We start from the raw sequence: 26,535 nt of genomic DNA, 5'->3' as shown, positions 1-26,535 counted from the left end.
TCAGAAAAGTCCAGTTGTTTTAGACTTAATTCTACTAGATATTAGAAGATGCTGTTTCCCTGATGAAGAGAACATGGAGGGCTGCCATCGGGACCACGATGTTAAAGATGTTTGTGGGGGCCCAAGGATGGTAATTAGGCCCCCTATTTATGCCCCCGACCCTCCCCCGATGGCTGCCTCGTTGTTCTCGTTTCAGTGCCTCGTTCCTAAGGAGAGATTGTTCAGTGTTATCCATGGAGTAGGTGAGTATATAATAATTCTGCAATTTGTTCCTTGTTACTCTTTGCATTTATATGCATGTTTTATATCACGTTCCCTTTTGCTGCTAATTTAAAGGCCAACTACAACTGTCTAATAATAACATGTTCTCCCCTCTCAGATGTTTGTCTCTCCTGTAGATTTAGCCCAGTTTAGTGAGCTCTGCCCTAATCCAATCTTAGTCTTTATTCTTGGTGGCTTTAGTTATAGAATGATATTGTATGTAGGAAAGCAGGAGAATATTGTAGGAATGGGAACAGTAAATGATTACAGTCTGTGCATCACATGAACTATAATGAGAATGAGCAGTTCCCCTACCTCTGTGCAGGTGTTGGGCGATATTCCTCTGCACCCCCCTTTCACCCCGGAGCTCGGCAATGAAAGGGTGCGTGAGGAGCTGCCTTGCAGATGGTCTCCTGCCTGGGTCTCTCTGCAGGCACTCGCTGATGAAGAAGCGGAACTCGTCACTCCTGGAAAAAAAAACGGTGGTAAAATGATAATTGTTTGTGTTACATTTCCCAGAGTTCACAGTGTGACGACTCCCTGATCCTGCCGCTCTGTACCCAACCCAATCACAGCACAGGCAGCAATAGGGGGTGAGCCCCTTCCCTTCTAAGGGTTCCACTGCTCTGCCTGAAATGGGGGGCTATTGCACTTACTTATGAACCCTGAATTATAAGGGTACATTTACCTGTGACCAAATTACTGTCTCTCTGGTTTTGCCTATATCTTAGCCCGGCTTGTATTGGCTGCCAGATACCGGCCCCAAGAGCTCAAGCTCAGCACGAGAGTCTGCGTTTGCGCATAGAGCTACACATATTACGCATCACCTTCACCCTTATTTCAGCCCGGACTGGGATACAAAATAGGCCCTGGCATTTCATATCCACAGAGGCCAAACAGCCCCCCAGCCCAATAAATAGCCACTGCCTATGGCATCTCACAGCATTTACCTGCCCTCACTTATTTCCCATTTATCCCTTCCCCATCCTTACTTTATGTCATATCCCAATGTCCCCCTCACCATAAAGTCTACCTTGCCCATTTCTCCACCTTTCCTGACTCATTCACACACCTTCTTACACGCTTTCCATTTCCCCACCCTCCCCACCTAACTGCCTATTCTACCCTCTTGCTGCCTTTTGCTATTCTAGTGAAAGGGACTCACCAATTGCCCCTTGATGGTAATGATGGAACTGGACCAGTTGTTATTCGCTGGATCAGCTTCTGCTTGGGAAGTCTTCTGAATGCTGGGATGTAAAGATACAACACAAAAACATGATGACTGATGAATACAACATTTGGGGGCGATTTACTTAAATTGACATTTTTACACTAGAAAGGTACTTGCCAGGTTTTAGTTACCAATTTACATTTCTGTTTTAAATTCTTATTAAATGGGTACATTTTCAAGTTTGAAAAGTCAAATTCTGAAAAAATTCCAGTTTCTTTACCTCAAAAAATTGTGTATTATGGAAACACAGCAAATTAAAATGCTAGTATATCACCCCCTTTGATTTTTATATTTAATAATACTCTATGTTACGGCGTGACACATAAATGCCCCCTGCCCATTCTACTAACAGTTCTACATGCAGTACAGTACACACACACACACACACACTCTAGGGTTTACTTACGGAGATGTCCTTCCGCCATTTGAATGGCTGCAATCCCTAGTGACCAGATGTCAGCCTGGATATTACAATATGGGGGAAAAGACGAGTATTAGAGAAGATTATACACAGAGTACATGAAAATAATTGCAGTTGCAGATGATTTGGATACTTCTGATACCTATCCACCCACACCCTGATAGTGATTCTATTTGGCTTGCACAATAACAAATCCATTAGAAGCCTATAATCCAGTAGTGAATTGCTGTGACTTTTATGTCTAGAAAATGTCCCCAAATACCCCAAACTGAGAGTCTTGAGTGTTACATGGAGTGTGACATCCCCATAAAGCATAAGCAGTCTAATGGAGTTGGTTTCTATTATTCTTGTGTCCTGCACTTAAAATGCATTTCACTCTCTCATTTCAGATTCTCGTATCACAGAAACCACATTACGGCTCTGGATTCTCTGTTATGAGAGGGGTAAGTAAAGCGAGTGGAACATTTACATGCAGTTCACCCTGTGTAAGTGACATAGTTTAAAGCTTAATATATAAAAACTCGCCCACGTTCTATTCCTTTCTATGGGATTTTTAGAAGTGTATTTATCAAATGGTGAGTTCTAACTTTCATTCATTGATAAATTGGCTTCTAAAAATCCCATAGGAATGAATAGAAAGTGAGTTTTTCTGTGTAATCTCACATTTTGCTAAATATGCCCCTAACTCTAAGCTAAAAAGAGAGAAGACATGACAATACCTTATGGTCATATTCGCCGCTGTTTTGGGCAAAATGAGCCAGTACTTCCGGAGCCATGTATGCCATGGTCCCCGAAGTGCTGGCGCTCCTTCCTCCGATGGTCGCAAAGCAAAACTCGCCTAAAATTGTATGACAAAAGCAGGAATATTTAGTTAGAAATACAAGCCAGCAGTAAACACCACGGAGAAAAAAATATCCTTGTGTCGCTTACCGATCTTCACCTCTCCGGATGAGGAGATGACAATGTGTTCGGGCTTGATGTCGTGATGGATTATATTCTTCTCTTCCAGATGGTTAAGGCCCTGAGAAATCAAGAAAGCAAAAGTAAGTATATAAATATTTTGTACTCTTTGATTAATTAGAAATATGCAGAATAGCAGGAAGGAGTTTAACAGGTGACCTACCGTTATCACATTCTTGCAAATATAGGCGATCCATCTTTCGCCTAAGGTCCTTTTGGTGGCAATTAGCTCTTCTACAGTCGCACCGGTACAAAGCTCTGTAGCAATCTAGAAGAAAAAGAAAGAATATTTGGCCAACTATTTTAGTTACCTACAATTTTATTGGGAACCCGAGGAAAAGGCTTTGTGGCTTTAAGTCTTGGGGGGACTGCAGTATCAGCTAAATCTGACTCTTTCTTACCAAACTGGATCATGTATGGATCCAAAATGCTAGCTTGTGTATTAGATCAGTTACAATTGGCATGTTTGCTGCATAAATGTGTAACCTCTCTGAATCAAAACTTCCTTACCCATAGTCCTCCATGTTTCGATGAGGCCTTATGATAAAAGGCCCCATAGAAGTCGACGATGTTCCGGTGGCCAGATACGATTTGAAGGATTCCGACTTCTTTTTCGATCTCCTGTTGCTTCTAGTTTCAAACAAAAGAAACAAGGTAAATAAAATGGATACAATAACAGTTTCAAACACCCCAACCTAACTTGTCGTTATGAAAAATGACAGCTTTGTAATATCCCTACTTGAGTATTGTATAATATGACCGAGACCCCTTGTGTTCTTTTATATCAAACTGCATTTGTTATTTTACTGTTACATAGTTATTAGGGGCCAGGGTATTTCACTGACTGTATTTGGTTAGCAAGTTCTCTTTCTACTGATAACCATAATGTAGGTATAACAAAAGACTAATTAGTATCTAATTAGAGTAATCATGAAGACACATTACCTTCTGATGTTGAATTATAATTATGGCCACTTCCCGTTGTTTTCTTTGGTGCCATCCCTGTTACAAAAGTAGGGAAAGAAGCTCAGTGATCATTACTAACGGAACGCTATGGGAAAGCAAAAAGCTATACAGTAGCATGTAAATATGGAAAGAACAAAGCTGTAGAGAGCACAACCAATGGACAGAATTACCCAAAAGCATGACACAAAGTGACTCATTTTAACACTGAATAAAATATCTTACAATGTAGACGACTCCGTTGGGGTCCTGCCCGATTGGCTCCCCTAGCTTCAAATACCTCCCGGGCTCCTGAAAAATAACATTGTATTTAATAATGTGATAATCAAACTAATATTATTCAGCTGGACAAATAACCTTTGTAACATGTGAGAAGCACAGAAGGTATAGGAGGAACTTGGGTGAAACAGAGGGTGGAAGGCTGGGGGCTGGAAAATGGAAGCCAAACTGTGAATGTTGTGGCAAAATACAGCTTTACAGCTACTTACTGGGTATTTCTCCGAGAGTGGGGTGATGTTATCCTCCTGAGGAAGAGAAAAAAGGGTTTAATCAGAGCAACTCATTTTGCGGAACTGCTAACATTGTATTTTGTAGAACAAGGAAAGGATTCATTCATTCTTAAAATAAATCCCCAGCTAACGGAGAAAAAATCCTCTGATTGCAGGACTATGTATAGTGAAGCCTGGATCTTGGCTTTAGTCTGCATTTTCTAGAAGGGCAATGAGAGATGTGGAAGGTCTGAGAGGCTGTAACGGAGGCAAAAAGTGGTGACCAACTGCCCCACTGAGCACTTGTGCATTTGACATTCAGGTAAGAGTGGAATGGGACTTACATAAGAGTTTGTATGATGTGGTGGGATAGGGGGCCCGAATAGGTTTAAAATGGTTTAATGATATATTGAGAGAAAAAATATTAAATTCAGCTCAAACCTCCTCAATCTCCTTCACCTCCTCCTCGCTCAGTTTCGTTGCTGAGCTCTCTGTTTGGCCGGTGTCGGGGCCAGTTTCCATCGGTGACTCCTGGGAAATATAAATACAGTTTTACAACATTAGTAAGAACAGAGCCCCAGTGGCTCCCTGCTCCCTTACTTGTGCATTTGATTGGTGGCTGCAAACTCTGCAGAACCTAACCCCGCCCAATGTAAGTGTTAGTCAGAGGGGGCTTAAATTGCCATTTAAATTGCTATTTAATTCATTGCTGCTTACCTCAGTGGTCGCTAGCTGAGGTTCCTCACAGCTTTCCAAGGGTTCCTAGTTAAAGAAGAAAACATCATTGTATAAGATCAACTCACTTCAGTAGAGAATATGATCAAATAAATCTGTTCAATTACTTTAATTATATAATGAATTATGATCAGTGTCTTTTTCTTCTCATTGGTTATTACCTTGTAGCTGCTCGCCTCAGCTGGTTCTTCACAATCCTGGTTAAAAGACAGAAAAATGCAAGAATATTTAATAAATGGTATCAGTTTAAGCAATAACTGCACCATTTTTTGCTCAACCACAACTTGAGGCTGTAAATGAGCCCGACACAGTGGTGCTTATTTACTTGTATAGGGTGAATGGCAGATGTGGTGGATTCTCGGCCTGAGCTTAAACTCAGGCTGAATATCTTCCCCCTGTACCCCAAAAAAGTAAGTACAGAGCCCCAGTGGCTCCCTGCTCCCTTACTTGTGCATTTGATTGGTGGCTGCAAACTCTGCAGAACCTAACCCCCCCAATGTTAGTGTTAGTCTGAGGGGCTTAAATTGCCAACTCAAAGTGGCTTTTTTTGTTTGGTATTTAATTCATTGCTGCTTACCTCAATGGTCTCTAGCTGAGGTTCCTCACAGCTTTCCAAGGGTTCCTAGTTAAAGAAGAAAACATCATTGTATAAGATCAACTCACTTCAGTAGAGAATATGATCAAATAAATCTGTTCAATTAATTTAATTATATAATGAATTATGATCAGTGTCTTTTTTCTCTCATTGGTTATTACCTTGTAGCTGCTCGCCTCAGCTTGTTCTTCACAATCCTGGTTAAAAGACAGAAAAATGCAAGAATATTTAATAAATGGTATCAGTTTGTGCATTAACTGCACCATTTTTTGCTCAACCACAACTTGAGGCTGTAAATGAGCCCGACACAGTGGTGCTTATTTACTTGTATAGGGGGAATGGCAGATGTGGTGGATTCTCGGCCTGAGCTTAAACTCAGGCTGAATATCTTCCCCCTGTACCCCAAAAAGCTTATTGCCTGCACCTGGAGCCATTGTGTTGGCTGGAGCTATACTCAGGAGTTTCCCACCAAAATCCACTCTGTTTGCCTAAACCCAAGGCAGCGCAATGGCTCGGGGCGCTGGCACATCAAGTATTTAGGGACATGGGGTCGGACTCCCAGCCCGTGTTCACAAATTGCCCCCCTAAAGTGAATCTAAAATGTCTATCTCTATTGTGACCCTATTATTTTTTCTTACCTGGCAGATGTCCGGTTCCAGGATTTCTGGAGTCTCCTTAATAAAGAAAAGGTAAGAGAAAGATGTTCCACGTTGTAATAAAGAAGCTAATATACAGTCTTGTATAAAATATAGGGTGATTTTTATTTGCCCCTACTCTCCCCTCCCCGGCAGTAGCCTATGAGTTACATTGTATGAGTGGATGCAATCATAGGAGCCAATCATATTCTTTTCATTTTCTAATTTATACAAGATAGAAGACCGCTAAGTAACAGATGCTGACTGGTTGGTATGGGCAACTGCATTTGGGCAAGTTAGCCTCAGTTACACTATGTTAGTAGATAAGGTTCCCTGTTAGGTAAATATGATTATTATCCTTTACAGATTTTGTTCATGAACCCTGTAGCTCAAATTAAAACACATTGGGACCCCTGCAAACTTTTTGGCCCCCGTACCTCACAGGTGTTGATTGGAGGGTCTCCACTCTCTTCCAAGGGTTCCTGGTTAAGAAGGAAAACCTCAGATCAGCAGAGAAGATGATAAAAATGCATTTTTTTTTATTCATGTGTTGTTTTCTGCTTACCTGTGAGTGGCAGGGGCCGGTGTCGGGGCTCTCCTGCCCAGTCACGTCTTCCTCCTGTTTAAAACAGAAAAATATTGTAAAACAAATTTTTATGGCTAAAAGTAAAGCAAAGTGTGTAAAAGTGTTATTTGATATAAATATATGAGAAATAGAAGGTGTATGTTGCTGTGTAACACAGGGCATAATAAGGAGGTGGGACAGACTCACCAACGCTGAAGTCAACAAATTGCCTCCCCAAAGTGAATTTGCATTTGATATTCTTTTAAAATATCTTTTGCTATTGTTAATATATGTTAATAAATGAACTGTACCCACAATTAGAGAAGAAATGCAACACCCAAACATCTACATTTGCATTACCCATAAATCAGAGCTACGTAGTGGGGTGGATGGTTGTTACATTTGGCTCTGGCCTTTCTATTAAGAAACAACTAACATTTAGGCATGGGTGGAATGGGGCCTATATAGGAGTTTGGGAGATGTAGGGGCCCAAATAGGTTTAAAAAGCTATAATATTATATTGAGGGCAAAATGATCATTCAAAATACAATTCATTGCTGCTTACCTCAAACGTCTCTAGCTGAGGTTCCTCACAGCTTTCCAAGGGTTCCTAGTTAAAGAAGAAAACATCATTGTATAAGATCAACTCAATTCAGTAGAGAATATGATCAAATACATCTGTTTAATTACTTTAATTATATAATGAATTATGATCAGTGTCTTTTTTTCTCTCATTGGTTATTACCTTGTAGCTGCTCGCCTCAGCTGGTTCTTCACAATCCTGGTTAAAAGACAGTAAAATGCAAGTACATTTAATAAATGGTATCAGTTTGTGCATTATAGCTTTTCCCAAGCAAAAGTTTGGGAAGTCGTCGGTGCCTAACAAATTGCCCCCCCAAAGTAAATCTAAAATGTTTTTCTCTATTGTGACCCTATTATTTTTCCTTACCTGACAGATGTCCCTGTCCAGGATTTCTGGAGTCTCCTGATTAAAAAAAGGTAAGAGAAAGATGTTGCAGATTGTAATAAAGAAGCTAAGATACAGTCTTACATAAAATATAAGGTGATTTTTATTTGCCCCTATTGTTCATGAACCCTTTAGCTTAAATTAAAACACATTGGGACCCCTGCAAATATTTAGGCCCCCGTACCTCGCAGGTGTTGATGGGAGGGTCCTCCTGCTCTTCCAAGGGTTCCTGGTTAAGAAAGAAAACCTCAGATCAGCAGAGAAGATGATAAAAATGCATCTTGTTCATTCATGTGTTATTTTCTGCTTACCTGTGAGTAGCAGGGGCCGGTGTCGGGGCTCTCCTGCCCAATCACTTCTTCATCCTGTTTAAGACAGAAAAAAAAGATTGTAAAACAAATTCTCATGGCTGAAAGTAAAGCAAAGTTTGGGAAAGTCTTATTTGATATAAATATATGAGAAATAGAAGGTGTATGTTGCTGTGTAACACAGGGCATAATAAGGAGGTGGGACAGACTCACCAACGCTGAAGTCGTCGGTGCCTAATAAATTGCCCCCCCAAAGTGAATCGAAAATGCCTTTCTCTATTGTGACCCTATTATTTATCCTTACCTGACAGATGTTCATGTTCAGGATTTCTGGAGTCTCCTGATTAAAAAAAAGGTAAGAGAAAGATGTTGCAGATTGTAATAAAGAAGCAAATATACAGTCTTACATAAAATATAAGGTGATTTTTATTTGCCCCTATTGTTCATGAACCCTTTAGCTTAAATAAAAACACATTGGGACCCCTGCAAACTTTTGGCCCCCGTACCTCGCAGGTGTTGATTGGAGGGTCTCCACATTCATTCAAGCGTTCCTGGTTATGAAAGAAAACCTCAGATCAGCAGAGAAGATGATAAAAATGGATCTTGTTCATTCATGTGTTATTTTCTGCTTACCTGTGAGTGGCAGGGGCCGGTGTCGGGGCTCTCCTGCTCAATCACTTCTTCATCCTGTTTAAGACAGAAAAAAGATTGTAGAAATTATTCTCATGGCTGAAAGTAAAGCAAAGTTTGGGAAAGTGTTATTTGATATAAATATATAAGAAATAGAAGGAGTATGTTGCTGTGTAACACAGGGCATAATAAGGAGGTGGGACAGACTCACCAATGCTGAAGTCGTCGGTGCCTAACAAATTGCCCCCCCAAAGTGAATTTAAAATGTCTTTCTCTATTGTGACCCTATTATTTTTTCTTACCTGACAGATCTTCATGTCCAGGATTTCTGGAGTCTCCTGATTAAAGAAAAGGTAAGTGAAAAATGTGCTCGTTGTAATAAAGAAGCTAATATACAGTCTTGTATAAAATATAGGGTGATTTTCATTTGCCCCAACTCTCCTCCCCTCTCTTACGCTTACCCGGCAGTTCTCTATGGCCGGCTTCAAGTCTGGCTCTTTTTTCTCCTCCTAAGAGAAATAACGTTACCTGATCAGTTTACTATAACTCTGTAGTTTAGTATCTAAAAAAGACCCGGTACAATACAAATTCACTAAACTTCCAAAAACCAAACCATTTCATGTATATTTTTTACTACTTACTTGGCAGGTGTTTTTGCCAGGGATTTCTGGTTGTTCCTGGTAAAGAGATAAAAGTCAAGTTATCAAATTAACTGAGCTTTTTAGAAAGAAGTTAAAATCAGTTATATGTAATATTCAGGGACTGGTGTTTATTATTGAATTATTTATTACTCACGTGGCAAACGGCGTTGCCAGGTCCAAATGATGGTACCAGCTTAAACCTGGCGCACTTTTTGCCAGTCAAAAAAAGTCATATAAAGTTTTATACGTTTATGGTTTTTAAAAAGAAAATCTCGAATTTTCAGAGAAAGTACTCTAAATTATCTTAAATTTTTCGAGACAAAATAAAAACAAAACGTAAATAATTGCAAGCTTTTCTCAGGAAACCTTAGTACAGGTATTCAACCCCTTATCCGGAAACTCATTATCCAGACATTTCCGAATTACGGAAAGGCCATCTCCCATAGACACCATTTTAATTGAATAATTCACATTTTTAAAAATCATTTCCTTTTTCTCTGTAATAATAAAACAGAACCTTGTACTTGATCCCAACTAAGATATAATTACCCCTTATTGGGGGCAGAACAGCCCTATTGGGTTTATTTAATGGTTAAATGATTCCCTTTTCTCTGTAATAATAAAACAGTACCTGTACTTGATCCCAACTAAGATATAATTACCCCTTATTGGGGCAGAACAGCCCTATTGGGTTTATTTAATGGTTAAATAATTCCCTTTTCTCTGTAATAATAAAACAGTACCTGTACTTGATCCCAACTAAGATATAATTACCCTTTATTGGAGGCAAAACAATTCTATTGGGTTTAATTACTGTTTAAATAATGTTTTAGCCGACTTTAGGTATGAGATCCGAATTACGGAAAGACCCCTTATCTGGAAAACCCTAGGTCCTGAGCATTCTGGATAATGGGTCCCTAACCTGTAAATGGGTCCCTGTGTACATAGTGTAGCCTCATCAAGGTTATTGTGCATAGAAATCTATAGGCAAGGAAATAACACGGCTTTGATAACACAAGTAGGTAGGAAAATGGTGTTTAGGAAATGATGTTGCCCAGTTCTTACCATGGCAGATTCTGGGGTTGGATCATCTGCCCGCTTTCGTTTCCTCTGTAATGAAGAAAAAAGTTTTATCAGAGAAAATAAAAGCACAAATAGGAAAACTATAATGAAATAAATGGAGGAGTGAGTATTCAGTGACACATGAAGTTTCCCACAGAATGAAATATGTCCTGTTACAGCAGAAAGAGATGAAGCCCTTACCTTGCCGAAGCAAGAGAAACAGCACTTCAGCCGCTTGAACATGTTGTTTCTATGAAGACAAAATGAAAAACATCACTTTAGCATTTCCCAATACAGGTATGATTTCCTTTTATCTGTACAGGTATCGGACCCCATATCCGGAATCCCATTATCCATAAAGCTCTGAATTACGGAAATCCCTTCTCCCATAGACTCTATTTTAGTCAAATAATTCAGAATTTTAAAACTGATTTCCCTTTTCTCTGTAATAATAAAACAGTACCTGTACTTGATCCCAACTAAGATATAATTACCCCTTATTGGGGCAGAACAAGCCCTATTGGTTTATTCAATATTTAAATGATTTTTAGCAGACTTATGGTATGGAGATCCAAATTACAGAAGGATCCCTTATCCGGACTACCCCATGTCCCGAGCATTCTGGATAACAGGTCCTTATACCTGTACTGTGTTTCTATGTACAGTTCATTTTGATGGGGGGAGACTTGCTGTAGGAGAAATCATAAACTGGATTTGCTACATTACCTCTCATATGATGCTCCAGAGATGGTAAAAAACAGATGGAACGGGGGGGGCCGGCCGGCCCAGGGCCGGGGAACCCTAAGGGCCCCCTCAATAGGTTCTGGCTCTCCTCTAGGCTCGTTCACTAAGGGTGGAAATGGAATTGAGAGAAAGCCAGAAAAAAAAACTATCCAAAAAAACTGGATAAGCACCGTCGCAAGAGTCGCTCCTGCAGCAATCTGTATAGAGACGGGAATAAAAAGGGCAAGTCAGCTTCACGGATAATGCATTTACCCTTTTAAGGTGCAACATTGGTCAGGGGCCCCATTCAAAGTGTTCCCCCAAATCTCACGCTTACTGACACTCAGTATTCTGTAATAGGGAAACGTATTGGTATTTATTGCCTTACATTCAGTTACACATTAAGGCTGGTACATAAGGGCAGGGCAGATACCCGGGGGCAGAGGGGCAAAACTCTTAGCAGCCTGTCAGTACTGCCCAACCCTGGGTCTGTGTCTCCCAACCAGCGCTGGGAGTAAAGGCGCCTGCAAAGCCCATTTTAGGGGACAATTCTCCAAATTCACTAAAATCGTTGACAGGAGCAACATCCCCTAGTCTGGGGGGGGGAGTCACCCAACTATTGCCCCCTCTTTTTAGCTAAAATAAGGGTTTTTAGGCAAAAATCTATTCAGAGGAGATGCACGCTTACCTCTAACTGCAATGGCAACCAACGGGACTGTACCAACTGTCACTTTCCTAGAGTGAAGGCAGCTCCCATCACATTGACATCACATTGACATCACATTTGACATCACAATTTCTTTGCTCCACTGTGTAAATAGTGGAAGCAAAGGTTGATGCCACGCTTACCTCTCACTACCATTGGCAACCATGGACTGTACCAACTGTCACTTTCATTACAGTAATGATGCATCTTTGTTATTTGATTATGGACAAGGAAAGCTTGAAATTTGATACTTGAACCTTTCCTAGTGGAAGGCAGCTCTCCATCCCAGTGACATCACTGACAGGCGCTGCTGTTTAAAGGGAAGTGTACCCTTTTGACGAGTGAGCTTTTATGGCTTTGTTTGCCCTTAGATGGGCAGTACAACATAGCTTATTGTGTACCCAGAGCATTGCCTGTACGTGTGGCCCCTGCATGTACCCTATTGCCCCCCACAGCCTAGCCTAACTGACTTGCAGGTGTATTGGGTGCGATGTGCATGTCTTCTTTACATGTGACTGTGGCTCACGAGTAAGAAAGGTTGGGGCTCCTTTCTGATAGTTGTACACCGCTGCTATTCCTGAACATATGTGCGATTCTTTCAGAGATAACATGAATGATCCTTTTCCAGTTTTACTCCGCTTCTCCTGTGTGTATTCCCTGATCCCCTCCCTGGTCTCAGTGAGGCAAGTAGTATTAGGACTGGAATCACTGAGGACCTGGGAATTAGAGAAATATATATTTTCTGGATGGTTTTATCGGCAGCGATGGATTGGACAATGTTTAATGAGTTTTAATTTTGTTTTCATTTAAAATCAAATAAAGACTATGAAGCACCTTCCCAGTATACTAGGGGCACATTATAATGAAATCTGGCCCTGGCCTTATACAACATCTGCCTTTGGCTTACATACTAACAAATGTACATGTATCTGGCCTGTACCAGGCAGAACACCTGCACCTCTGACCTTGTGTCTATATAGGTATGGGGTGCTATCTGCATTTTACATTAGTGATAATATAGCCTAATGGCACCCCAGCACATACAATTTTAGAGGGTGCAGTGGGAGTCAAATTGCTAGTTTGGAGCACCCAATGTTTTCACCTTATATCCCATGGCAGAAGTGCCACCTGTATAAGGAACAGAACCAGTGGCTAAATCAGGGGTGGGCAAACTGCGGCCCGCGGGCCACATCCGTCCCGTTGGTCTTTTTAATCTGGCCCGTTGGTCTTTTTTAATCTTGCCTGCCGACTTCTCGCGCGAGACTTGGACTAACGCTCTGGCCCAGCCCGTCTGTCAACCCCCCGGCCCCATCTTTTGGCCCCTTAGCCAAAAGTTTGCCCACCCCTCTGGTCTAAATGTTCTAGGGAGTAGAAATGCTGTGTATTTAGCAGCCAAAGCTAGCCATGTATGGGACTGACATAGGCTGTCAAATTGGCCCCTACATATAAGGTCAAGATCTACTTGGCCTCTTCATGGGACCAAAGCAAAGGCCTGCCCAGTCAGGAATATATATTGTGGGAATCAGCAAGATATACATCCATGATGGGGAAAGGTGCAAATCACTTGGTGCAAAAAAAATTAAAATAAAAACAAATTCAACAGTAAAGTTATTGCCATCATTCAAACATTAGCTTTGATGATTAGATAAAAAGGAAGATGAAGGAACCTGATTGGTTGCTCATTTTTTTAGTATGGAGTGATTCGGATCCTGTTAGGGCTGACCCAGAAAATAAAAATATCAATTCCTGAGACCAGTCATTGCCAGAGTAGCCATTTACAGACTGTATGTAGAGGGAAAGTCTGGTAAATCTTACATCAATAATGATAATAAACAATTATAATACATATATTGCGTGAAGATAAAGTCATTATGACACAATTCGTTTTTGAATCTAACGCAACCTGAGAGAATTGTAGTTTAAACACATGTGGGTAGCGCCGTCAAGCTGTAATAGAAAAAACTACAATTCCCAGAAGACACCTGGCGGGAGGGCCGGCTGACTCAAGTATTGCCCTAGCTGATTGGATGCTTCAATGGTTCTGTATTGACCTGGGTGCGTGATTGGTTAAGCTTGCGGAGGCGGGTGTTTGGATGGTGCAGTTGAGAGGAAGGCATCTGGCGGTAGGGGACCCGCGTAGTACCTTGTAACAGAGCTCGTAAGGTGGGGTACAGGTACGTACAGTGTGACATCTGGGTGGGCAGGGGTTATATACATTTATGCACAGCTATAGCGCCATTGGATAGGTCTGTATGCTAAATAAATATGCCATACCCCGCACTTGACCCCCTAACCAATCGTAGCTCTTATTTGGCACCCCCAGAGCTTTTATTGTGCTTTTTTTGTTCCCCACTTTATGTGGCTCATGGATTTAAAGGTTGGGGACCCCTGATATAGAGAGTAATATGCTGAAACAATTTCAATTGGTCTTCAATTTTTATTAATTATTTAAGTTTCTGTTCGAGCAGCTTTCCAGCTTGGAGTTTCAGAGTAGTTACTTGGTTGCTAGGATCCAAATTACCTTAGCAACCAGGGTGTGGTTTGAATGAAAGACTGATATATGAATAGGAGAGGGGCTGAATGGAAAGATAAGCATAATATAAAGTATAAATAACAAATAAACTGTAGCCTCACAGAGCAATAGTAGCAGCTGTTGAGAGGCCATTACAAATTATCAAGCAGAAAATGAGGCTGGCCTGTCCTATAAACTGATGCTACAGGTCTGATTATTACATTCTGTTTCTAATTGCACTGGTTTCAGAACTGCAATGTTATGTGAATCTGAATGAATTACTAATCAGCTTTATACTGTTGCATTTAATTTCTATCATATACAGTATATTGTCCGTTGGTCCCTAAGCTCCGTAACTGAGAGCGGCACAGAGCCAAGTTGCAGGGGACGGCAGTCAAAGAAATGGGGGCAGCTGGGGGCATCTTGTGAAGGCACCAAAAGGGTGGCTGTGGTTGACCTTGGGCGGTACAGAAGCCCAAAAACATACAACCAAAAATTTCTCTAGCCTATTGCTTTAGTGAGCTTTAGTTCTGCCTTGAGCATCCCATAAAGCCATGATAGTCCCTTAATTGTATCCAGTGGCAAAATAAAAATCCTATAAGACACCCCCTGAAGCTGCTGCCACTGCAGCACCTGGCCCCCGGGGGGGTTATACAGAAAATACCCTTTGCTATTCACTCGATTTCCAAGCAAAGACGAGTAGGCTACCCAACCTATGTCCAGCTTTAACCTATAGCTGCCCATACCAGTCTACAGTATGTTTGGTTAGGGAAGTTTAGGCCAATTTTGACCATGCTCGGCCAACCATCGTACGTTTTTATGCCAATTCACTATTACACCTTATATCTTGGTTCCTATCAATGAATCTCTGCTGTGTCTTCACTTCGTTTATCTGGCTGTGAATTGAAAAGGCATGCGAAATACTTGGACTTTTCACCCCACCGTTGGACATGCATTGAAGGGAGGTTAAGTCAAATCCATATTATTTCAGAAGAGAAACAAAAGTAATTTTAATATATCACTGTAAGTCCGCATCTCCCATGAACCAGTCCACATATCCACAATTCACCACGGGTGCTGCACTTGTTTAATCCAATTCCATTCCCAATGATTTTGCGCCACTCATAATCATTGTGGAATGTACATATATATATATAACTGTCATGTGCTGGTAACATTATTTTTGACAGAGAAATTAGTACCCTTGGTTGTTGTACGGTATAGGATCAATTATCCAGAAATTTTTATCCAGACAACGCCTCCGAATTACTAAGGAAGGCCGTCTGCAATAGACTCCCTTTATAAATTAATATAAAAATAACACGTTTCCAAAAAACACTCTGTTAGTATAAAAACAGGGTAAACAACTGTGAATTGGTGCTTACCTAAGAAGATATAATAAAATCCTATATAAACATCCTTTTAGGTTTATGTAATGTTTAAATTATTCGTTTAATAGATTGATGTAGTATGGAGAACCAATTACCAGGAAAGACCCCTAATCTGGAAAACCCAGAGTCCAGAGCATTCTGGATAACAGGTCACCATACCTGTAACTGGCTTGCTCTCAAATGCAAAATTGGACTTAAAGTTGACGCTGCTGTATGATTCTTAATCTATATGGTTTTGTTATTTACAGGTCTCCCTTCCTTACAAGATACCACCAGTCGCAGCTCCAGCCCACACCAGAAGAACCGTAGGGGAATCGACATCCGCTGCCTACCAATCAGCGAAGCGCCAGGCTTCCTGCGGCCGTCAGAAGAGCTGTTAGCAGTATTAGCCGCAAGAAGATCGCTGAGTTTTGATTCGAGAACACGAGGATCTGGTAAGTGCAAACTGCGAAGCAATACATAAGCTACCTTTGGAGAGTCAGGTCAGTATGCGCCTTGCTAGAGCAATACTGTGCATAACTTTATTATTCCTTTAGTATAGCAGCTGTGGTACTTCGACCTACACTGTACAGAGATCACTAAGTACATTGTTATAATCCAGTTCCCGGGTGGAGCTTAAATATCACATTCACTGTGGTCACTTTTACCAGGAGTTTACAGACACCCTGTATGCGTTGCCAGATGTGGTGGGAGGAACCTGGCGTTTTCCGTAGAGGATACCCACGCCATAGCCATACTAGGTGCCCTGGCTGGGAATTGAACCTAGAGACGCTGCAGAATATTTGCAACGGGCAGCATTTGTAATTGTTGTCCTGCAAAATCGGTTATGTGTGGGTTCTCCAGTATTCTTTAAGCATATGTGCCTGCTAACTAGGTACCAAGAGGGTACCTAATTTATACCTTAAGAAAACTGGAAATGTATTGACTCGACGAGTATAAAGTGCCAGGAGTTACTTTTTGAGCACATTTGGGGCTTGCAAACCTCTGCTTTATACTCGAGTAATACCGGTAACTTAATCCGTTAGAATGAGAAAATTAATGGACTATGGGAAGTTGTATCAGGAGTCTAGCAACAGCAGTGCATGAGAAGGGAAAGGGACAGACAGACACTATGTGACACTTTACACATCAACCTATAAACCCAGTGAGGAAGCAGGAATTGAATGGATATTGGGTGAGCTTGTGTTCAGGAGTCAGAACCCAGCATTGCCAGAGAGAGAGAAAGTGACAGACAAGAACAGTGACAGTACACATAACTTATAAAACACAGGTAGAAAGAGGAATGGAATGGATATTGGGGAGTTGTATCAGGAGTCAGAACCAGGCAGTGAAGAGAAAGGGACAGACAGTCACAGTGAAATTACAACATAACTATAAACAAGTAGAGAATTAGAAATGAATTGATATTGGGGAGTTGTATCAGGAGTCACAACCAGCAGTGCAGAGAAGAGAAAGTGAGAGGACAGACACAGTGACATGTTACACATTGAACTATAAACCTAGTGAGAATGAGCGAACTGTATGGGATTGGAAAGTTGTATCAGGGACGTCAGAAACCAGCGCTCGCAGAGAGAGGAAAGGGACAGACAGACACATTCGACCGTTACCACAACATTAAACACCAGGTACGAAGAGAGAATGATTATCGTATATTGGGGGTATGATTTATGCGGAGACACAGAACCAGTGCACGCAGAAGGGAAGGGACAGACGACGAACCAGTGACAGTTACACAAACATATAAACCCAGGTGAGAATGAGGAATGAAGGATATTGGAAGTTGTATGCCAGAGAGTCAGAACAGCAAGTAAAGCAAGAGAAAATGAGAAGAGAGAGCAGACACATGTGACAGCTTACACATAAAACTATAAACCCAGTGAGAAATGAGGAATAGAGAGATGATATTGCGAAAGTTGTTCAGAGTCAGAAACCAGCAGTGGCAGAGAAGCGGAAAGGGGACGGAAAGAACACAGTGCACAAGTTACACATAACTATAAACAACAAGGGTAAGAATAGAGGAATGAATGACTATTGGGGAGTTGGTACCAGGAGACAGACACCAGCAGTGCAGAGAAGGGAAAGGGACGGAAGACACAGTTGACAGTTACACAATAACTATAAACCAGTGAGTAATGAGGAATGAGAGGATATTGGGGAGTTACTGTATCAGGAGTCAGAAAACCAGCAGTGCAGAGAACGGAAACTGAGATTCAGACAGACACAAGTGAGTTACACTAGTAACTATAAACCATTGAGATGAGACATGATGGGATTTTGGGAACTAATGTATCAGGAGTCAGAACACGAGCAGTGGCAGAGAACGGGAATTGACAGACAGACACCAGTGAGTTACACACACATAAACTATCACAACCCAGTGAGAATGAGGATTATGAATGGATTTAGGGAACTTGTTAATCAGGAGTCAGGAAACCATCAGGCAGGTGCAGAGAATGGAACAGGGACGAGACAACCAGTGAGAGTTTACACATAACTAAACCCAGTGAGAATGAGAATTAATGGATATTGGGGAGTGTATCAGGAGTCAGAACGCAGGCCAGTGCAGAAGAAGGGAAAGGCGACAGACAGACACAGTGACAGTTACACATAACTATAAACCCAGCGGAATGAGTATAAATCGATATTGTGGAAGTTGGTATCAGGGAGTCAGATACCAGCAGATGCAGAGAAGTGGTGAAAGGACAGACAGGAAACAGTGAGTTAACATACACTATAACCAGTAAAGAAAGAGGAAAAAATCGGATTGCGGAAGTTGTCATCAGGAGTTGGAGAACCAGCAGTGCACGAGCAAGGGCAAAGGGACCAGACAGACACCAGGCACAGTTACACATAACTATATAACCCTAGTAGAATGAGGACAGTGACATGGAATATTGGAGATTGAGCAGGAAGCCTCAGAACCAGCAGTGCAGGAAACATACTGGGACAGCACACACAATGACAGTTACACATAACTATAACCCAGTGAGAATAAGCAATGAATGGATATTGGGGAGTTGTATACAGGAAGTCGGAACCAGAGCTGCGAGAGAACAGAAAGGACAGACAGACACAGGTGAGAGTTACACATAACTATGAAACCCCAGTGAGACATGAGGAATGAATCGGTATTGGGGTGTGCGTATCAGGGAGTCGACCAGCAGTTGCAGAGAAGGGCGAAAGGGACGGAGAGACACAGTGACAGTCTACACATAACTATTAAAACCCAGTGAAGAATGAGGATATGCAAATGTGGTATTAGGGACTTGTATCTGGAGTCAGAACCAGCATGCAGAGAACGGAAATATGGACAGACACGACACAGTGACAGAGTTACACATAAATACTTAAACCCATATGGATGAGGACACGTAGAGATGGATATTGGGGAGTTGTATCAGGAGTCTAGAACCAGCAGAGCAGAAAGAGAGCAAAGGGATAGGACAGACACACTGATTAAAAAACACATAACTATAACCCGCAGTCAATCCGCAGTCGAGAATAAGCAATGATGGTATCATTGGGGATTTGTATCAGGAGTCACAACCAGCAGTGCAGAGACACAGAAAAGGACAGACAGACATCAGTGAGTTACACATAACTATAAACCATGTGAGAATGAGGAATGAATGGATTTGGCGAGTTGTATCAGGAGTCAGAACCAGCAGTGCGAAGAGAACAGAAGAGGACGAGACAAGATTACACGTATAACTATAAACCCGTGAGAATAAAGCAATGAATGGCATATTGTTGGAGTGTATCGACAGGAGTCAGACAACAGCAGTGCAGAGAAGGGAAAGGCGACGGATGAGACATCCAGTGGAAACAGTTACACAAACAATCTAACCCAGTCTAGAATGAGGAATGAATGGATATTTGAGGGAGTTGTATCAGGAGTCGGAAAACCAGCAGTTTTGAAGGGAAGCGGGTACAGACAGGACACCATTATCAGGTTCACACAGAACGTATAAACCAGCTGAGCAATACAGCAGTTGAATGATGCGATATTGATGGGGAGTTGTATCGGAGTCAAGAAACCAGCAGTGCAGAAAGACAGAAGCGACAGACGACACACTGAGTTACTACACTATAACTCATAAACCCAGTGAGAATGAGAATGAAATGGATTACTTGGAGGAGTCACTGTCATCAGGAGTCAGAACCAAGCAGTGCCCGAAGAAAGAAAAGGGACAGACCAGACCACAAGTGAGTTACACATAAACTTAAACCAGTGAGTATGAGGAATGATATGGATAATTGCGGGGAGTTGTATCAGCGAGTCGGAACAGCAGTTGCAAAGAAGGGTAGGAAGGGCGGGAGTGGGAGCAACAAGTGACAGTTACACATAACTATAAACCCACGTAAGAATGAGGAATATGAACAATGGATATTGGCGAAGTTGTATACAGGAGTCGAAACACAGGCAGTGCAGGGACGAGGAGGAAAGGACATGACAAGACACAGTGAAGAAGTACACATAACAAAACCATATGAGAATGAGGAATGAATGGATATGGGGGAACTCCTGTATCAGTATCAGAACAGCCAGTGCAGGAGGAACGAAATGGACAGAACAGCACACAGTGAGTTAACATAACTATAAAACCATTAGAGAATGAGGAAGAAATGGATACTTGGGAACGTGTGTATCAGAGTCGGATACCAAAGCAGTACAGAGAACGGAAATGGACAGACAGACACAAGTGAGGTTACAATAACTATTAAACACCAGTGAGACCAATGGGATGAATGGATTATAGTTGTGGACTTGTACAGGATGTCAGAACCAGCAGCGCAGGAAGAAGGGAAAGGGAACGGCACAGACACAGTGCTAGAGTTACACCAGATAACTATAAATCACCCAGTGAGAAAGAGGAATAAAATCGGTATTGGGAAGTGTGTCATCAGGAGTGCAGAACAAGCAGTGAACGAGAAAATGAGAGCACAGGGACACTTGACAGATTCACACGTTAAACTATTAAAACACCATGTGAGAATGGAAATGAATGGGATGTTGGGGAGTTGTATCGAAGATGTCAGAAACCAACAGATGACAGGGACAAAGGGCGGCCAGCAGCAGTTACGTGACAAGTTACACATTAACTATAACACCCAGTGAGAATGAGGAATGAATCGGGATTTTGCGGCGAGTGTGTATCAAGAGTCAGAACCAGCAGCTGCAGAAAAGAGAAAGGTGATCAGACAGACACAGTGGACACATACTATTACCCAGTGAGATATGCAATGATAGGATATTGGGCGAGTATGGATCAGGCAGTTCAACAACCAGCAGTGTCAGAGAACAGAAAGCGGAGACAGAACACAGTGGAGTTACACATACACTATAAACCACATGTGAGAATGACGGAATGAAATGATGATTTGCGGAATTGTATCAGGAGTCGAACCAAGCCAGTGCAGAGAACGAAAAGGGACAGACAGAACCAGTGAGGAGTTTAACGTAACTAAAACCCATAGTGAGAATAGGAATGACCCTGGATATTGGGAACTTGTATCAGTAGTCAGACCAAGCAAATCACTGCATGAGAAAGGGAAAGGGGATGGACCAGACTACAGTGAGTAGTTTACACATAAACATAAACCTCATGAGAATGAGGAATGAAGTGGATATTGGGGGAGTTTGTATCTGATGTCAGAACCAGCAGTACGCAGAGAAGGGAAAGGGAAGACAGACACCAGATGACAGTTACAATAACTATAAACCAGTGCGGATTAAGCACATGAATGGATCATTGGGGAGGTATGTGATCAGGACGTCGGAACCCAGTCCTGCAGAGAACAGAAGGGACATGCGACAGACACCTGAGAGATTACACATAACTATAACCAGTGAGAATAAGCAATGAATGGAATCTTGGGGAGTTGTATCGAGGAGTCAACACAGCCAGTGCAGAGAAGGGAAGGACCAGAAGACACAGTGACAGTTACACATAACTATAAACCACATTGAGAAATAAAGCAATGAATGGGATATTGGGGCGAGATTGTGATCAGGAGTCAAGAACCAGCAGTAACAAGAACAGAAAAGGGTACAGACAGAAATAATGACAGTACACATAAGTATTAAAACCGTAGTGAGAATTGCAGGAATGAAAGTGATATTGGGAAGTTGTTATCGGGAAGTCAGAAACTAGCAGTGCAGAGGAGGAAAGGGACAGACAGCCAGTGGACAGTTACAATAAGTATAAACGCAGTAGAGAATGAGGAATGAATGGATGTTTGGGCAGTTGCTATCAGGAGTCAGAACCAGCAGTGCATGGGAACATTAAGGGACAGAGAGCACACTATGTGAGAGTACACATACTATAACACCCAGTGGAGAATGGACTGAATTTATATTAGCGTGGTTTTTATCAGAGTCAGAAACCCAGCAGTGACAGAGAAGGAAAAGGGAAGGACAGTAACACAGATAGAGTTACACATAAACTATAAAACCGCAGTGACATCAAGCAATGAATGGATTTTTGGGGAGTTGTATCAGGAGTCAAACCAGAGTGCAGAAAAGAGAAAGGAAGACAGACACAGTGATTACACATAACTTAAACCCAGTGAGAATAAGCAATCGAATGGATATTAGGTGAGTTGCTATCAGGACGTCAGAACCAGGCAGTGGCACGAGAGGGAAGGGACAGAGAGCAGGACACCAGTGACAGTTACACAAACTTTAAACCCAAGTGAGTAATGAGATAATTGATGGATGTTGCGGCACGTTGTATCAGGTAGTCAGAACCAGCAGTGCAGGGAACATGACAGGGACAGGAGAGGACACGAGTGACAGTTCTTACATAACTAATAAACCCAGTGAGAATGAGGAATGATAGATGGATTTTGGCAGTTGTATCAGGAGTCAGAACCAGCAGTGCAGGGAAAATCAAGGGACAGAGAGGACACGAGTTACAGTTACACATAACTATAAACCGCCAGTTGAGGAATTGAGGACTAGAATTGATATGGGAGTTGTATCAGGATCAGGAACCAGAGTGCAGGAACATTCAAGCGGACAGAGAGACACGTGACAGTTGACAACATAATGAATAAACCCGGTGAATAAGCAATGAATGGATTTTGGGAGAGTTGTATCCAGGAGTCCATACCGGCAGTGCACGGAACAGAAAGGGACAGTCCAGACACGCAGTGAGTTACACATAATATAAACCCAGTGAGAATGCAGGAATGAATGGTTTGGGGAGTTGTATCAGAGTCAGAACCAGCAGTGCTCAGAGAACAGAAAGCGGACGACAGACACATGTGAGAGTTACACTACATAATTAAAACCAGTGAGAATAAGCAATGAAGGATTATATGGAGTATGTATCAGGGAGTCAGCAACCAGCGTGCCAGAGATGGGAGGGACAGGGACAGGACACGCAGTGACAGTTACACCATAACTTTAAACCCAGTGAGAATTAGACTGAATCGATATTGTGGAGTTGTATCAGGAGTCAGAACAGCGTGCATTGAATTGAATAGGGACAGACAGGACACAGTGGGAGTTACACATAACTATAATAACCAGTGAGAATGAGGATGAATCGATCTAGTGGAAGTTGTTTCCGGAGTCGGAACAAGCAGTGCAAGAGAATGGAAAGGACAGACAGGACTACGAGTGACAGGTTACACAAAACCTATAACCCAGTGAGCAATGAAAGCCAATGAATGGTATATGGGAATTTTGTCATGGAGTCAAAACCAGCGTGGAGAGGAAAGTTATAAGGGACAGAAACAGTGAGAGTACACATAACTATAAAACCCAGTGAATGAGGAATGGAATGGCTATTGGGAGTGTATGTATCAGGACTCAGACACCAGCAGTGCAGGAGAAGGGAAAGGGACGACACAGTGACAGTTACACATTAACTATAAACCCAGTGAGAATGAGGATAGCATGGCTATTGGGGGAGTTGTATAGGTAGTCAGACACAGCAGTGCAGACGAAGAGAAGGGACAGACAGACACAATTGACAGTTAACATATAACTATAAACACCAGTGGAATGAGGAATGAAGATATTGGGGAGTTTGTAACGGAGTCAGAACCAGCAGTGCAAGAGAAGAGGAGAACAGGGACAGACAGACAATGCAAGTTACACATAACTGATAAACCCAGTGAGATGGAATGATGGATATTGGGGAGTTGTATCAGGAGTCAGAACCAGCAGTGCTAGAGAGGAAAGGACAGCAGACACAGCCTGGTTACCATAACTATAAACCGACGTGAGACATGAGAATGAATGGATTGGGGATGTATGTAACACCATGGCAGCCCAAACATTAGTTGCCAGGGTTATTAGTAGTTCATTGTAACTGTAGTAGAGAATCCGTGATGCATACTGTAATGATTCCGTTGCAGCCATGCGTATGAATCAGAACCAGAAGTCAATTAAAGTAAGGGTTTAGATGGAGAAGAACAAGAGAACCTGCGAAGCGGTGCTGTATATGAATCTGGAAGAGCAATTGTCAATTACAGCATGGTTGTAGATTTGCTTCTGAGGTGGCATGTGCCCCTCTCACCTTCCTGCGACAGTTACTTATATCCGATTCTTCTCGTAACTCACCCTCCAGGGTTCTCCACCGTCGCAGCAAAGGTTCCTTGAGTCCACTGGGGGTCCATCCGTGAATAGTGCAGAGACCCGTCCCCCCGTGTTAATGTTCCCCCGTACTTGTATCTCTCGGGATACCAGTCAGAAGTCTCTCTCCTGGTATTCATGTCCATATGATTCACTTGTAACAAGAGCCCGAGCATCGGGATCTTCAGCCCAGCATATTCGCAATGCCTTCCGTCACTGATGTAAGTTGCAGGCAAAAACCAGGGTACGCCCCTCCTAAGGCAATAAATTCCTCTGCTGTCCATAGGCCTTGTGAACAAGCAAATAGGCATATGGAAGGGAAAACACTTATTCAAAGGAGTCCTTGTTAAAATGACTCACAATGCGCGTGCAAAGGGTTATAGCCAGACTGTATAGGTAATGGTATCATAGAGACCATAGACATAGAACTTGCTCTCATGTTGGCTTTTGCGCCTGTTAGGAAGTATATCTATACAGCTCTATGAGTTGCGACGCATGAATCAATTCGATGCACGGAGTTAATTTAGCCCTGCCGAAACCAATTAGTATCATCTTCATTTAAGCATCAGTTCAGATACTTGATTCTCAGTTACAGTCTAAGATGGTCTGGAATATCAATGTCTTATTTCATGCTGAAAACCCCAAAACACTATAAAAATGAATATTGGCTCTAGGGGTGATTTATGTTAAGGGTGCAGGCCCATGTACTTCCAAACCCTTATTGCCCTTTGCACTCTAATTCGTGAGACTGACACCCCACATTTAGTTTGTGTGTGCACTCCAATTTCTTATTGACTCTGGTCTAGTTTTGTGTCTTTGGTTTATTAAAGGGGCGTCTACAGTCTTTCAGAGGATATAGAAACCAAGTGAACTAAAGATTTTGTGCTTGTAATGAAAGTGATAATGTAATTCTAAGCAATTTTCCAATGGTACATTTATTACAATATTCAATGGTTTAAGAGTTTATAGTAAGCGGTACATGCCGCTTTAAAGGCAGTGTGTGTTCTCTCCATTTCCCCACTCCTGGCTCTGACTTGTAGCAGTATGGAATTAGCTACTGCAATAGCAATTACATTACTAGATAAACTTTAAAACCATTGTATATGGTAATGAATGGTATATTAGAAACTTGCAGAATCATAGTAAAAGAACCTAGGCAGGCACCATTCTGGATCCATTTTGCGTCAACAATTTGTTCAAGAAAAGCAGCATTGTATGTATAATAAAGTATCAAAAATGTATCTTATTTCCCATTAACAATAATAAACAACTGCAACAGCCCTTATGCGTTCGATACTCTACCAGGTACTTAACTTCACAGTCTAGGATTCTAAGCTCACAACAAGTCTTGTAATATTTAATTAACACCATTTTAGTGCGATGAATGTCTATCTTTTCATGGTGTGATTGTGTTTTTAACACTGTTCGATGGTTGTTTAAGTTATGGACGTAATTAAGGATGTGTGTTGTGAGGACTAATTGCAACGTATCTTTCCTTCTTTGCCCCAGATTATTTTAAGTAGTCTTAGCACGGGTTCAGATCGTCTGGTAAGTATGACCTGTTAGTTACCTTACTTAAGTACTGATATTTTCTTTCTAATTTCCTTATCCTCAACTTTTCGTTAACCATTCCTATAGGTAGGTAAGGTCTTTGCGTGTTTTCCATTTTTTGTGGAATCAGCGATTTTGCTGCCTGCAGAGGTATTGTAAGGTGAGTGTGTCTATAGTGTTTTATCTTTATCTGCTGAATGATGTATACAGTACATGGTTTGTGCATTTCTCTTACTTGATGGAGCGTGAGATTACTAAGTTTATTTGCATCCAGGCCCCTCTTGTATAGGCACAACAGAATCTGCCATTACAGCATGCACTAGATAAGGGGCTTCCCCAACCTCACTGCCACTCCCCGTGAGGAACCCCTACGCTGCTTCAAATGGAAGCTCCATTCCTCTAATCTAAAGGTGGGGCCTCGTATGCGCTGATTGTTTTATGGGAAAAAGAAACATCCCCACACTGCCTATAATCCCCCTATAATTGTACTTGTACAGCAGTAATCCATGTCCCCTCGCAAGCGCCTCTTTTCCAGAGAAAACAACCCCAAACCTGACAGTTCTACCTCATAGTTTAACCCTTCCATCCCCATTTACAGTTTAG

At 41.8% G+C, this 26,535-nt stretch overlaps 1 protein-coding gene and 1 long non-coding RNA gene across 2 annotated transcripts; both read right to left on the bottom strand.

Moving 5' to 3' along the window:
- Positions 1 to 113: 113 nt before the first annotated feature.
- On the bottom strand, positions 114 to 5,077 carry LOC116406966 (serine/threonine-protein kinase mig-15-like). Its single transcript, XM_031892189.1, has 12 exons — positions 5,042 to 5,077; positions 4,766 to 4,855; positions 4,325 to 4,360; positions 4,062 to 4,127; positions 3,819 to 3,875; positions 3,384 to 3,503; positions 3,037 to 3,141; positions 2,844 to 2,934; positions 2,633 to 2,751; positions 1,899 to 1,953; positions 1,427 to 1,508; positions 114 to 728 (listed from the first exon to the last, which is right to left on the bottom strand). The coding sequence occupies exons 2-12, from the start codon at positions 4,844 to 4,846 to the stop codon at positions 437 to 439; spliced, it is 1,104 nt and encodes a 367-aa protein (XP_031748049.1). The 5' UTR covers positions 4,847 to 4,855; positions 5,042 to 5,077; the 3' UTR covers positions 114 to 436.
- Positions 5,078 to 9,132: 4,055 nt separating this feature from the next.
- LOC116407037 lies at positions 9,133 to 10,512 on the bottom strand. The gene is made up of 3 exons (XR_004220011.1): positions 10,466 to 10,512; positions 9,401 to 9,436; positions 9,133 to 9,268 (listed from the first exon to the last, which is right to left on the bottom strand). It is a non-coding gene; the product is annotated as an uncharacterized LOC116407037 (long non-coding RNA).
- Between the last annotated feature and the right edge of the window lie 16,023 nt (positions 10,513 to 26,535).

Source organism: Xenopus tropicalis, chromosome 8, assembly GCF_000004195.4.
Source record: "Xenopus tropicalis strain Nigerian chromosome 8, UCB_Xtro_10.0, whole genome shotgun sequence".
Classification (NCBI taxonomy): Eukaryota; Metazoa; Chordata; class Amphibia; order Anura; family Pipidae; genus Xenopus; species Xenopus tropicalis.
This window is presented reverse-complemented; position numbering and strand designations above follow the sequence as displayed.

Bases quoted from the DNA above. Each gene is read 5' to 3' on its own strand.
- LOC116406966 (XM_031892189.1), bottom strand. From the start codon at position 4,846: ATGGAAACTGGCCCCGACACCGGCCAAACAGAGAGCTCAGCAACGAAA. The intron at 4,361-4,765 runs GTTTGAGCTGAA...TCTCTTCCTCAG, and splicing joins AGGTGAAGGAGATTGAGGAG to GAGGATAACATCACCCCACT. The intron at 3,504-3,818 runs GTAATGTGTCTT...GTTTGAAACTAG, and splicing joins TTATAATTCAACATCAGAAG to AAGCAACAGGAGATCGAAAA.